The sequence below is a fragment of the Erithacus rubecula genome (assembly GCF_903797595.1).
Source record: "Erithacus rubecula genome assembly, chromosome: 4".
NCBI classification, from domain to species: Eukaryota; Metazoa; Chordata; class Aves; order Passeriformes; family Muscicapidae; genus Erithacus; species Erithacus rubecula.
In genome coordinates this window covers 32,571,071-32,584,752 of record NC_136686.1, presented here as the reverse complement: position 1 = coordinate 32,584,752, position 13,682 = coordinate 32,571,071, and the positions used below count along the sequence as shown (strand labels likewise).

Below are 13,682 nucleotides of genomic sequence, written 5' to 3'. Positions count from 1 at the left end.
ACTTCACGTGCATTGGCTTTGTCTCTCATGCTGTAGCTGGGGTGGATTGAAAGCCTCAGAGGTGAGTGAGAGACAAGACACCAGAAAGAACAGGGCTTCTCACCCCTTCCCCCATCTCCTGCTGTGTTTGAGTGGTGCACTCAGCTGTGGCTTTGCTCCTGGGGGATATCTCACCACAAGCAGCCCTGCTTCGAGGTACCACCGAGCACCCTTCTCTACTCTGTGCTCAGGGTCATGGGTGAGCAGCAGGGAGCCATTATGTGAGCATTGTTTCCTTCCTTGGGTGCCCACAGACAAGGCCATTCCACCGCCTCCCTTCCCCTGGTCTCCTGGTCAGAGTGAGTGGAGAAAAGACTTTTCCGAGCCTGCACCTGGCACTCATGAATATTTAATGTTTCTAGCTTTTATTTCCCTTGAAGAGCAAAACCTTTTCATATTTGATGCCCTGGAAGGCTGTTTGGTTGCTGAATGTTGTTTCATCAATGCTCTCCCTCCTTGCTTTTCCTCCAGACTGCCCAGCCTCTCTTCCTTTCTCTTCTTGAGCAGCGTTTCCTTTTTCACAAAGGATGCTTCAGAAAAGGTCACTGTCCCTTTCATATCCCCTCCTTACTGTGAGCCAGCATGGCTTCTGCTCTGCCAATGGTAAAGGACAAATGGGGATGTGGGGAAAGGCAGCAGTGGGGAGGGGGGCCAGGAAAGTGTGCAGGTAAGCTGAGGGGCAGCACAGAGGCAGAGAGGAGTTGTAGGCAGAGCAAAAGAAGAATGGCAGAGCAGCAGGTAGAGGCAGCAGAAGGATTTTGATGAAGAACTGGCTTTCCAGCACCTTTCAGAATTTGTCATTCAAGATGCATTTAAGATTGCAGCTCATCCAGTGAAGGCCCTTTGGAAAAGAGAGGCATCCCAGTTCCCCAAAACAGAATACTCCCAAAGCTGCATTTCCTATTTCCATTTTTGGGCAGTTGTTTTAGAGACATCATTATTCTGGCCACCAGCTTCTACAGTAAACCATCACCTGTTGTCCTGAGGCATTCAGCCTTTCTCTCTCTCTTTCTCCTGCAATTGCAACTGCATGTTTGAGTATGTGGATGGGTGTAAATTCAGCATTACTTCTTTTGAAGAGCCAATCTCATATCCACAGTCAACATCAATGGGAAGAGAAAGATGAATCTGTCTAACTATGAAATTAAAAAAAACCAAAAAACACCAATAACAAAATGGATTTCATTTGGACTTAGAACCCATTAATGCTAAAATTCTTTGTGATGTGGAAAATATGCCAAGTAGTGGGGCCACCTGACAGTTCTTGGGTCATGGCTCCAGGTACCCCAGAGGGCCTAACATGAGGGCAGTAGCTGTGATCTTGGAGCTGTGGAGAGCATAATCTTGTACCATCAGTAATCCCCCTGACAGTCAGGATGGAGAACGTATGGGCAGGCAGGATGCTTCCAAGAAAAAGACAGACAAGTTTTGCACATCACTTGCTTTCTCTTGGAACATAGACAGAATCAATTTTTGCAAATTCTGACCCAACAAGCATGTTGTCTGTAAAACTCTGGTGGGAATGTCTGTTTTGTCTGTTCTGCATTTCAAAGTAAGGGCAGCCTCAACTCTCCCATTTCCCAGCTCTGAAATGGAGCTAGTATCAATTGATCTGAAAAACATCACCTCCTCTTGCAGCATTACTGGCACAGCTTGCTGTGTCACTTGACTCTCCCTAATGTACTAACCAGGACAGTTTATGGGAGCTACTGAGCTCGTTCTGTGGCACAACATTAATTCTGGGAACACGCAGCACTACAGTGAGGGTGCACAGTCTTGAGTCCCAGTGCTGTTCAGAGCATTTCTCCAGGGCCCAGCAGGTGACAGTGGCTGTGCTGTTGGACTTGGTGTGCTGAGAGGTGTCAGTGACTCATGGCACAGCTGCAATCCCCAGTGAGTGGCTGGAGCTGTGTCCCTGCACTGCCAAGTTCTAGACTGATGTACTCATCTAGAAGCTTTCTCATGTGGTGACTGGTGACACAGCTGGACAAACAGGCAGCAGGGCTTAGCTACTGCTCCACAGCCTGGTCTTAGAGCTAGTGCCACCATCCCTTATCCTTCTTGATCCCATGTAGGCACAATAAACATCTCCTTCCTACACATCACATACCTGTAAACACCAGTCCTGTCTCCAAAGCATTCTCTATTAATCTAAAGCAGTCTGCAGTTCCACAGCAGGCCCACTTCTCCCTCTTCCTTCAGTGTTTGTGAATTCCATGCCTGTCTGTTCCACCACAGGTGCCACTTCCCTCCCCTCTCTGTGGGGCGAGCACTCTGGGGAATAGACATGGAGCATAATGTACAGTATCATGTGGTAATTACTTGGTGCTGGGTACACAAGGGGGATTATCTTGTGCCTCAAAGGGCTGTCAGAGAATCCTAATCTTATCTTTCCCTCCTTCTTCCACTGCCATCTGAAATAATGAATTGGTTATAAATACCTAATTAGCTAATTATTTGCTGGCCTACATGGAACATCTTCAGTGAAGGAACTCTCTGGGTACCTTGGGGGGACCTCCATGGAGACAAGGAGAGACAACCTCATGAAGTGTGCATGGGGATAAAGGCAGTACTGTGATACTCAGAAAAATTTCTAGACTTTCCCCATCCCTGGAGAGCAGAGGGAAAGCCATTAGCTCCATGGAAAAACGAGACTATGTTTACCCCTACTTGTGGCTGTGAGCTAAAGAGCCAAGGGGAAAATAAAACCACAGGAATAATTCATTAGATAATTAGAGAGTAAAAAAAAAATTTTTTTTTAAAAACACTTAGACTGGACAGAAATTCTGTGCTGGAAGCATTTTGGGCTGTGCCTGCTACTTGTGTGCTCCAGCCCCATTGGGGCATGAGGACTAGTCAGGGGAGGAAATTGTGATTTTCATGACTGTCTCTTGATGATACAGTCACTGAAAAAAACCCAATTATCTATGCTAGTTTATATGTTCTGGAAAGGTTCATCCCACTGGCAAGTTGGCCTTGGTTTGTCCATGCAGGTCTCCCAGGCTGCAGGATGCAGTTGCTGTACTGGGATGACTTTCAGTCTGAGCCATGGGATAATGGAGCTGACGTGTGCCCCTTTGGGACAGTTGTCACTCTGTTGTCTTTTTGTAGGGGAAGGGGAGGGAGGGATGTCAGTCAGATAGCTGATGGCACCAAAATTCTCATTCTCTTTTCTTCTCTGCACAGATGGAGGCCTAAGGTTAAGAGATCACAGCAGCTCTGCTGGCTGCCTGTCAGTAGTAGTTAGGACAAGAAAGGGCAGTAACCACACATCTAGCCTAGTTTGGATCGTGGTTAATTTCTGACACCCTGCTTTTATTTTCATGGAGCTTTTTTCTTTTTCCATGCTTATCTTGTAAACTTCTTTCCTGTTCTTCTCCTTCCCTTCCTCTCTCCCTTTCTCTATCCCTGTGTCCCACACTTGCTCCTTCTGGTTCTCTTCTCCCCCTGCAGGCATGCGCATCCTTGTGAACCTGCTCCTGGACACCTTGCCCATGCTGGGGAACGTCCTTCTTCTCTGCTTCTTTGTCTTCTTCATCTTCGGCATCATTGGGGTGCAGCTCTGGGCTGGGCTGCTCCGCAACCGCTGCTTCATGGAGGAGAACTTCACAGTGTGAGTGACTGGGAGACATCTCCTTCCTTTCTTCCCTGGGTGTTTCTCCTTTCCTCTGCCTGCTTGTGTCTTCTGTCAGGCTCTCTGTATCACTTACTCCAAGGGTGGGGTGATAGTGAGTGGATATTGGTCACATCTTGCAGTGGAAAGGGAGGGTGGGCAAAGACAGCTGGTTTTCTTCTGTCTGCACAGCAGACAGCTTATTTGGGTTTGGTCAAGGCAGAGGTTAGCTTGGCTACCCACTCCAGCAGTGCTCACTAATACAGGATGGTGCTCCTACACCCAGAAAAAACTGAAACTCTGAAACATGCTGTCTTTCTCCTGAACCTGCTCCTTCTTTGGAAAACAACTCTCACAGGAGTCTTACAGAAAGCCACAGTGCTGCCTGATGCATCAGGGACATCTTTGACACCTCCAAAATGGAGCTGGGGTCACTGTTTTTGACAATAGTGCATTACCTTTGGAGGGACACTGAGAAATTACTAGAAAACTTGAGGGTAGTAGAAGTGAGAGCAACTGAAAACAGATAATGAATGTTTGAATGGGACAAAAATCTTATGTGGAAACATGGGAGCAGTTCTGGCAAAGACAGCTTGAATCCACCCAGGGGTCAATTACAAATATCTGAGATTTATCTGAGGTTTATTTGGGGGGTCAGGGCAAATCTGCAGAGCACAGCTTTACTCCTCCCACAGGTAGTGGGATGGAAAAGCTCCTGCCTGCCATGAATTCTCCGATTACCCAGTTTCAGGGCACAGCTCCTGTTGACTTTCTGGCTTTAGTAGATCTCAGGCTTTAAAATGTTTTCTTAAAACCGTATGCTAATCCCAAGCGTGCTATCAGTGTAGACTGCTTAAAGGAAACTAGAGCTGTAGATCAGTTTAAACTGATTAAACAGTTCTGAATCTTTAGAACATCTCAAATTGGAAAAAAAAATGTGTGAAAATACAATATTCAGAACAGCAGTGGAGTTGCAGAGTAGGAGTGCTTAAAGCAGGCATTCCTGTTTATTTATTCCTTGGGGAAAAACTAATATTTAGGATGATTGTCCTTTATGTAAATCAGGAGTAGCACTTCTTTAATGAGTGTAATTACATCCATGCAGAGTTGATGTAACTGAGAAGTGAATTGGGGCCACAGCCTTTGCAATGACAGATATTAGAAAATATTTGGCTGACTGTTACTAGGGAAATCAGTTCTGAAGGTGCCCATGCACCAACAATGAGGATGAGTTACAACAACCTTTGTAGTTTGGTCCTGCTTAGTTAACAATCAGAGACTGTCTTTTTCTTGTTCATCAACACCTGTCCTCTTCCAATGACACTTAGTGAAAAAGTCTGCATTTACACAATGTGGTAGTTGTGCATTGTAGCCCTGCAATGAATACACTATATAAAGTTTAATCCATTTTTTTATCTCCACCTTTCACTTTTCTGATATTAGCTCATCTCCAGCTAGGCAAGCATAGATGATTTTAATTATTCATGCATTTGAAAGGTGCTTGCATTATTTGGAAAAAAGACATGAACTTGTCATAGAACATTGCACCCATAATGCCAGCTGTCAAGGAGGAGTCAAAGTTAAGGTTAAGTCAATTTTATCTTTCCATTTCCGAATTTTAAGGCTTATATGTGCAACGTTAATTATGCATGAACTGGATTTTTTTTTAGAAGCGCAGAAGGTTCACTACCAAATGTTATAAAACATGTCCATCAGCAGTTACATATAAGAACATATTACAGTAAAGCCTGATGAACTTCCTTAATGCCATTGCATCTGATTTTGATGTTAATGGGGAGAGTGATCAGACTGCAAATCTCTGCATTCCAGCTTTTTTTTTAATCTCCATGCAAGCAGAGTGTGTAATTTGACTTGGGGTGATCTGATGGCAGGAAAAGCTCTGAAAACTGGGAATTCATCCTGAAATTTTGCTGATTTTCAGGAGCCCTGTCATTCCTCCCCTACTCCTGAGGAAATAAATATGGAAATCCCCTCCCCAGCTCCACCAGTATCACTGATAGATAGGAAATTGTTTGTCACAGGAAATTTGACTGTGGGTTCTTTTGCAGCCAAGGTGACATTGTCCTGCCCCCTTATTACCAACCAGAGGAAGACGATGAGATGCCCTTTATCTGCTCGCTGTCAGGGGACAATGGAATTATGGGCTGTCACGAAATACCCCCGCTGAAGGAGCGAGGCCACGAGTGCTGCTTGGACAAGGATGATTATTATTACTACAACTCTGTCCGTCAGGAGTTCAACATCAGTGGCATGTGTGTGAACTGGAACCAGTACTACAACGTGTGCCGCACCGGCAACGCCAACCCGCACAAGGGTGCCATCAACTTTGACAACATTGGGTATGCCTGGATTGTGATATTTCAGGTAAGTCTGAGCTGGTCTCCTTACAAGGCTCAAGCTTATTTTGCTGCTTTTCAGACTCAGTCTGTCTGGGCTCCAGTGGTAGTTTCTGACGGGTGTGACAGAGATGCAAAGTAAAGGGCTGTGTAACTCCTCGGTAAGGGAGACAGCACACACATGAACAGGCTTGCTGAAGTAGGCTCCACTCTTCAGGCTGACTTGTACCAGTTTCCTCTCCAGCCCAGACAACTATAGTAAATGAATCCTTTTTTTAAAATTTTTTTAATTCCCAGCACATGTTGCAGATGGGAGCTAAAATCCCTGCCTTTTTTGTTTTTCTCCGGCTGTACGTGGTGTCCAGTCCAAGGGGCACAGCAACCTGCTGCGGGTTTTCCCCCGCTGTGATCCAGGGAAATGAACTATTTTAATGAAATATTCCTGCTGTGGACTAGAATGATCTCACAGGCTTTGACAGTGTGCCAGTGTCACCAAGCAGTACCATGCTGATTTCCCAAAATGGAAATTTGGCTATGTTGAAATGAATTTTTGTTTCTCACCTTTCTTGGGTTGCAACTGTCCTGCCAGTATCTGCTTGTTATAACTGAGGAGTCAACTCTGGAATACCCCTTCTGTTTCTCCTGTTTGTTTTTCAGGTGATCACACTGGAAGGGTGGGTGGAGATCATGTACTATGTGATGGATGCCCATTCCTTCTACAATTTTATCTACTTTATCTTGTTGATAATCGTAAGTATAAGGTTTGATGAATGTCAGCAGTGCAAGCTAAAAATCAACAAAAATCAGGTCTTAAATCAACATAGATACTTGGGAAGCAAACTTCTAGGAATCTCAGAAATACAGCTAGTTGATTTGCACCAAGAGTCTGAGGCAGGATCACATGCCAGCCAAGTTATTAGCTTTCACTCAAAAATATACTTAAGATTGTTTCTTAAAGTTATACCTGCCCAGTGTAAAATAATTTTCTCACTGGCAGACCTTCTTGCAAAGTAAATTCCCCAAACCAATTGGCTTAAAAGCCAATTCTTTCTCTGCTCTTCTCCTTGGTCTCTATACATTTTAAACTCTTGAGTAATTTTTGAGCCATGTTGAGAGAGGAGCTTTTGTCAGCACCTGGGTTTATCAGGTTCAGTCTCTCAGATTCACATTTTGTTAGATTCAGGGTCTGTCATGCTGAATTACTTCCTCACCATGAACGAAAAGGAGCTCCTGCTCCAAAAGTGTCAGCAGTCCAAAATAAACTGGCTGTGTGAGATCCCTTGTGGATGATAGGATGGAAAGAGAGAACTGTGTCAGCAATGAGAACTTAATAAGCAGTTTATAAGCCCTGTGGATTTATACAAATGAAGTCTGAAGGTTGGTTTTCTGCAAGAATATTCATTATCAGTACTTGGGATGTGAGCTGAGAATCATGGCGCCATTGCCTCCCCATTCCCTTGCATAGGTGCATTTTCTTGGAGGGAATATCCTGTTTCTGTAACAAGGAAGGATTTTGTTTTTTATGAAAGCTCTTCCACATTTGCTCACCTGAGGTACCAAAGTCAAGAGTGAAATGGAAAGACATAGGATGAATTGTGTGAAGTATAAAATCTGTACCTGGTAGAAGCAATTTAATTTCAGATCACTGAGTGAGGACCTCAGTGTGTATTTCCAGGGCCTACATGCATTTGGATGGCCTGATGAATGGACCTGGCCAGGACTCTGATCTTCATCAACACTTGTCCTATGGGGCCATGCCCTTCAAGAAATAGGGTCTCTAGAAGCATTCACCCAGTAACACCACCAGACTGGCCTAGTACAGGATCTAGTTTACATTCAAGTTGGCATGCAATGACTTGAGATAAAGCAGACTTTAATCCATTTCTGTGAGAAATTTTGCAGCCTGTACATATGGAGAGTGGCCCCCCCAAAAAAAATCTATTGGCCCGTTCAGGTCAGACAACTTGCAAACATTTTACTATATCCTTGATTTCACTCTGCCTTATGGCCTTCTGTTCTCACAAGAGAAAGACAAGGAGAGAAAAACAGAAATGTGATGTACTTCCCTGTGGACTGAAGCAGAGGTGAAATATACCTTAGGGAATGTTGCTTTTACTTTGATGCTGGAGAGTCTCAAAGAGACAGTGCAGAGATGTGATTGCCCAGGATGGGGTGATGAGGGGAGTTTCCACAGGCTCTGTTCTCAAGGGTGAACTGAACATCCGCTGCTTTTTGTGAGTTCAGAAAATAGTAATTTCTCATTAATTGTGTTCCTGTACCCCACAATGCAATAGATATTTAGTGCCCACCTGCATTTTGACTTGGAGCAGCATGGTCAAGATACCCCAATTCATAGAATATGCAGTTATACACAGACTTTACTCCTTGTCCCACAGCCCCAGTCTCTCCTAGAACCAGAAAGAACTGTGCAGGGTCAGTGTTTAACCACCGGGACACACATCCCCCATCTTTTGTAGGCCAGTTCCAGGAACTGCCCTTCCCCCCACATTTCAAACTACATAAACCCTGTCAGCGTATTTTTGGTTTCTAAGTATGCTTCTTCTAGTGCTGGCTCACATCATGTGGATTCACAGTGATTCAAAATTTGTCTCTGAATCTGCAGGCACCGAAAACCCTCAATTAAACACTCCACCTGAGATGTTACTGCAAAGTGTCATTGACATTTCTAGACACTCCCTCCTCATTTGCAGAAGCCATATAGGTTTATTTCTGTCAAACACAGAGAACATGAATCTCAGGTTACTTTGGGGACTGCTGAGAGCAAAGGAGTCATATGCTGGGTGGAACATTTTCTTTACCTTTGGTGGAGTTAGGCCAATGAAGTGTTTAGCCTTTCTGCTACCTTCTTGGCATGTGATGCATCTTTTGCAGCACATAGCAACACCACAGTGCAAACTTGCTGTCATTTAGCTGCATTTTCTGTCTGAATTTTATAGAATCATATAGAAATAATGATCCCTCTTTAAGATCCCTCTTTCAGCCTTTATCCTTCCCTTTTTCTCCATAGTTGGAAGGCCTGGCTTTCTAAGCAGCATTGTTCTGACAGTTGTACTTTAAGCCCTGACTCTTTACTTTTCTGCACACATTCAAGCCCTGGATCAGATTTACTCTTCTGGGGCTGGATCTCTGCAGCTTCTCTCCAGAGTTGTGCTTTCATCCATGACTTCTTCCTACAATGACATCGGCAAACACCTACATAAAGGCATTACCTGCCACTGCTCATATGGTAGGAAGAAGGCTCCACCACCTGGATATACTCCCATCACAGCTAGAAATCCTCCATAGATGTGCTTCTCTGAGGGGAAGGGTGCTGACTGAGTGTGGGACTTGTGTGGCCTTGTAGAACAACTTGGGGAAAGTATTTTATGTATTCTGGAGATTTAAAAATGGTTCCCTCTTGACCACAGATCACAGATGTCATATGAAGGAAAGACTGTTCCCTGCTCTTGGGTCAGTGATTCCCTTGAGTTTCCCTGCTTGAGGTCCAACTGTCTCTTTGACACCTCTCCAGCTACTTGGCCATTACCATGGCTCCTGGATTTGAGCAAGCTCTTCTGAACTCTTAGACTGGCATTGCAGCTCACAGAGGCTCCTTGAAGTGCTCTGTGCTTACATGTGTGGGCCTTAGAAGGCAAGCTGGATATCCAGGCTAAGCAGTAAAAGTAATTGATAAGCCAGGATCTGCAGCACTAGTCAGGTTTTGTTAGATATTGCAGAGATGTTTGTTAGATATTGCAGAGATTGAGCCTTGGGCTGAAAGAGGGCAGGATCTGCTTTATCAAAGCACAGCTCAGTCTCAGGGCTGAATGGGACCCTGTGTTGGGACTCAGAATTAAGGGTCTCCATCTGCTTCTCCAGTGCTTTGACTCCATGTCCGATAGTTTCCATCTCTGCTCAACGAGCTGAGATGAATCACTCGGTTAGGAGCCTTCTGGGACCCTTCCTGTCCTTCTCCTAGCTGGGAGGCAGTGCCAAGCTCAACAGAGCCTGAGAGTTTATGGACTTGCCTGTGGTTTTAAGGATTAGCCAAGCTCATTTGCCTTGTGTTTGATGTTTCTAGCTAAAAGGATAAGGACTGGGGAGTAGGTGCCATATCCAGTCCTCTCACTCCCCCCTCTTTTGTTCATGTGGTGGGAGATGGCAGCAAACGGTGCCTGTGAGGACAGTGCTCAGTGATGTAAACCTGAACCCAACTCCAGATTAAGCTCTAGGCCCACAATGTGGTCCTGCTGAGGGCATCTCAGCCCTCAGCTCTTCCCCTTGTGGCCTAGAGAGAAGGTGTTGCAAGCCCTAATTGCTCATTGTTTGGGAGTTGTGGGAAGTTGCAGAGTAAGGGGCAGTGTCACAAGAAGTGCTCCAGAAATGCTCACACAGCTAGGGTCTCTCTCCCTGCCCTGCCTCACTCAGAGCAGCTGAGGGACACAACCAAAAGGGAAAGCCTGGGTCACCATCATGCTGCTGAGGAGAGTGCATTGGAGAAGAATTTGGATTCCCAGAAATACACTCATCAGTTAAAATAAAACATGCAAGACATCACAGACTAGGGAGAATGTTGGGTGAAGGCAAAGGAATCTGAGCAAGGCATTATCTTAATTTTCAAGGTCGCATGCAGAAGCTGAAGGAAAAATAGGCTGAAATATGGGGGAAGGAGAGAGAAGAGAAGGGTTCAGTGATGAAGGGAAACAGAATTAGAACAGCTTTGAAGATTGCTGAGAGGAGGAGGGGGAGAAAAAACCCTTTATTTTAAGATACTTTATTGTCCTTATGTTGAATCTAGTTGGAAAGAGCTTCATGTTTCAAAGGGTTATTGAGATGCTAGCAGGGACACCTCCCCTTCAGACAAAGGGCACCTGTGTACAAGAGAAAAGGTCATCCAGAAGGGCAAGCTGGTCAGGGGGCTATGAACTGAGGCAAAGGCTGCTTGGACAGGTAAAACAAGCTCTGAAGTACTTGCTGAAATAAACCCTTTTTCCATTCACAAACACTGGGGTCAGGTTATCACCATCTTTGCCTGCTCTGTCCCTTTTGCTGGAAAGGATTACAGGGCAGGAGACATGAGAAGACAAAGGCAGGACTGAATCCTGCTCTCTGTCAGAGCTGTTTGCTTGCCAGGGAGAGACAGTGAGGGAAGGCTGGGTCCTGCATGGTGCCAGGATGCCCCTTAGCAAGGATGCTCACAGCTCCAGGGGAAGCAGAAATCTTGAGCTGGTGCTTCATCTTCTCCCAGGGGCTGCCCCACAGGATGTGTTTCAGAGCACTGCAGATGCATAGTCCTTGTCCAGAGTTTAGGCTCTGCCATTTTTATCCATGCCCTATTGCCACAGCTCTACAGGGAGTAGGCACCAATTAAGGTGCCATAGTTTTTGAAAATTATTTTGAATGTAGTTACCAGGCTTTATATATGTGAAATTTTCATCTCATTGAAGCCCAGGATTTATCCTCTATCTATCTATCTATGGATAGATCTCCTAGTAGAAATTAATCTCTAATTTCATGATATGTAACACAGAGTGCATTTATTTTGCCTCCACAATTCTCAGCATAAACAAATCCTTGCTCCATTTTATAAATAGAAAAACTGAGGTTTAAAGGAAACATGCAAGTTGTAAATTAAGCCTGGTAGACATTTGGGCTTCTGTATGGAGAGCAGGGAAAACCTGGGCATTTGTTTGCTCTTTCTAAGAAATTGGGAGTGTGTTTTTCAGAGTTTTTGTGTTTGAAATGAGAAGCCACAGCAGGCCAGAGGACAAGTTAAAGAAGAGCTAATATGATATGTCTTGTATCAGAAGAATAAAAAATAAGCAAGGAAGCATGGCTCTACCAGACTACTCAGTGTCTTTCTAAAAGTTGTTTGACTTTCTAAAACCCTTCTTTATTTCAAAAACTCACTCATTTCAGGAAAGTCCCATCTCCCTGTATGGAGAGTTAAGGTGCAAATGGTAGAAATCAATAATATGCCTCAAGTATACTGGTATGTCATTAAAATGATCTGAGAATACTGACATTTCTTTCAAGAGGTGAAGACTATAAATGGCAGTGCATGGTTTTTCCAGTGGTAAATTAATAAACAGAGGAGAAATCAACCAAACTGGTTCTCTGTCTTCTATCTTGTATTTAATATGAAGAAGAAGGAAATAAAAAGTCCAGTTTTCATCAAACCCTTTGTACGTAACTTGTGTTTTGCAGAGGGTCCCAAATCCTTCCAAAAGTTGGACCTATTTCCTGAATTTCAATGCACAGCTTTAAATTCTGCATGGAAATTATGTTGAGTGAGCTCTCAAAACCAAGCTCACGCACTCCTGGCTTTCTCTGAACCCTCTTCTCCATATGCAGACTGATTCCCACTCCTCTATCTGCCTCCAGCCACTTTCCCTCTCCTCTCTCCTCTACCATTCCCGCTCCCACATGTCCTTTTTCATGCTGACCTTGGTCCCTTTTTTTCCTTCGCTGCTAGGTGGGCTCCTTCTTCATGATCAACCTGTGCCTGGTGGTGATCGCCACGCAGTTCTCGGAGACCAAGCAGAGGGAGCACCAGCTGATGCAGGAGCAGAGGGCGCGCTACCTGTCCTCCAGCACCGTGGCCAGCTACATGGAGCCGGGGGACTGCTACGAGGAGATCTTCCAGTACGTCTGCCACATCCTGCGCAAGGCCAAGCGCCGCACGCTGGGGCTCTACAGCAGCGTGCAGAGCTGGCGCCACGGCCACGCGCAGCAGCCCGGCGATGCCCAGCCCGGCCCCGGCAGGAAAAGCCGCGCGCGCCACAGTAAGGATGGCGTGGGTGCGGCTGGAAATGTGACTGTGACTGCGTGTGCTGGTTTGAAAGGCAGGTGCCTCTCTTTGAAATGGAGAATGGAAACCTCCCTCTCTCCAAATTATTATTATTTTGAAATTAAGGGGATCTCAGGCGAAGATAGGGGAATTAGGAATAACGGTTCTTTACTAGGAAAATGAAAATAGAAATACAGTATTACAAAGAGCAACACCCCCCCAAATAACCACTGACAGATTCAGAATACAACCTGACACCTTGTCAGTCAGGGTGTTGGTAGCAGTCCCATTAAATGGTGGCTGCAGTCCTCCTGCAGTGGCAGATGTGGTTCAGCTGAAGCAGTGCTCCTGTAGAAGGGTGCAGTTTTCCTCAAAAGGTCCAGTGATGATGTGGAAAGGTCTGGTTTTCCTCTGGAATCCAGTGGAAAAAGGCTGCCTTGGTGTTCCAAATCTCTGGCTTGGCTCCTCCCCCTGGCTGGAGCATCTCCCAATGGGATGATGTAATTTTATCAGTCATACAGTGGGATTCAATTGCCCAGCAACAGATATCTTCTTGGAGGAAGGATGGGTTGTGGAAAAGATAAAGATGACTGCCCCACCTGTTTTTTAACAGATGGCCCATTAGCAGAAAATACTTCCCATGGAGATAAGGGTCACTGCCCTACCTGGCTTCAACAGAATACACACTTTTGGTCACATCCTGTATTGCAGTCTAAGACACTGGGAGCATCTCCATGTGCCAGCTTTCCAAAGGGCCTGTGAAGCACAGAATCAGAACTAACATTGGCCATTGAGCATGGAACCATGGCCAGCACACCAGAGCAGCAAGGTGGGGGTGACTGGCAAGAATGGGAATGAAACAGGTCTGGCCAGCAGGGAACAT

The 13,682-nt window shown here is 45.2% G+C and overlaps 1 protein-coding gene across 1 annotated transcript in view; it reads left to right on the top strand.

The window, feature by feature from the left end:
* The window catches only part of CACNA1I (calcium voltage-gated channel subunit alpha1 I), an 84,163-nt gene that overhangs the window by 27,631 nt on the left and 42,850 nt on the right, over positions 1-13,682 (top strand). The window contains exons 4-7 of the mRNA XM_079303515.1: positions 3,493-3,652; positions 5,722-6,037; positions 6,667-6,759; positions 12,485-12,794. Coding sequence (XP_079159641.1) covers positions 3,493-3,652; positions 5,722-6,037; positions 6,667-6,759; positions 12,485-12,794 — 879 coding nt within the window. The remainder of the gene's footprint in view (positions 1-3,492; positions 3,653-5,721; positions 6,038-6,666; positions 6,760-12,484; positions 12,795-13,682) is intronic.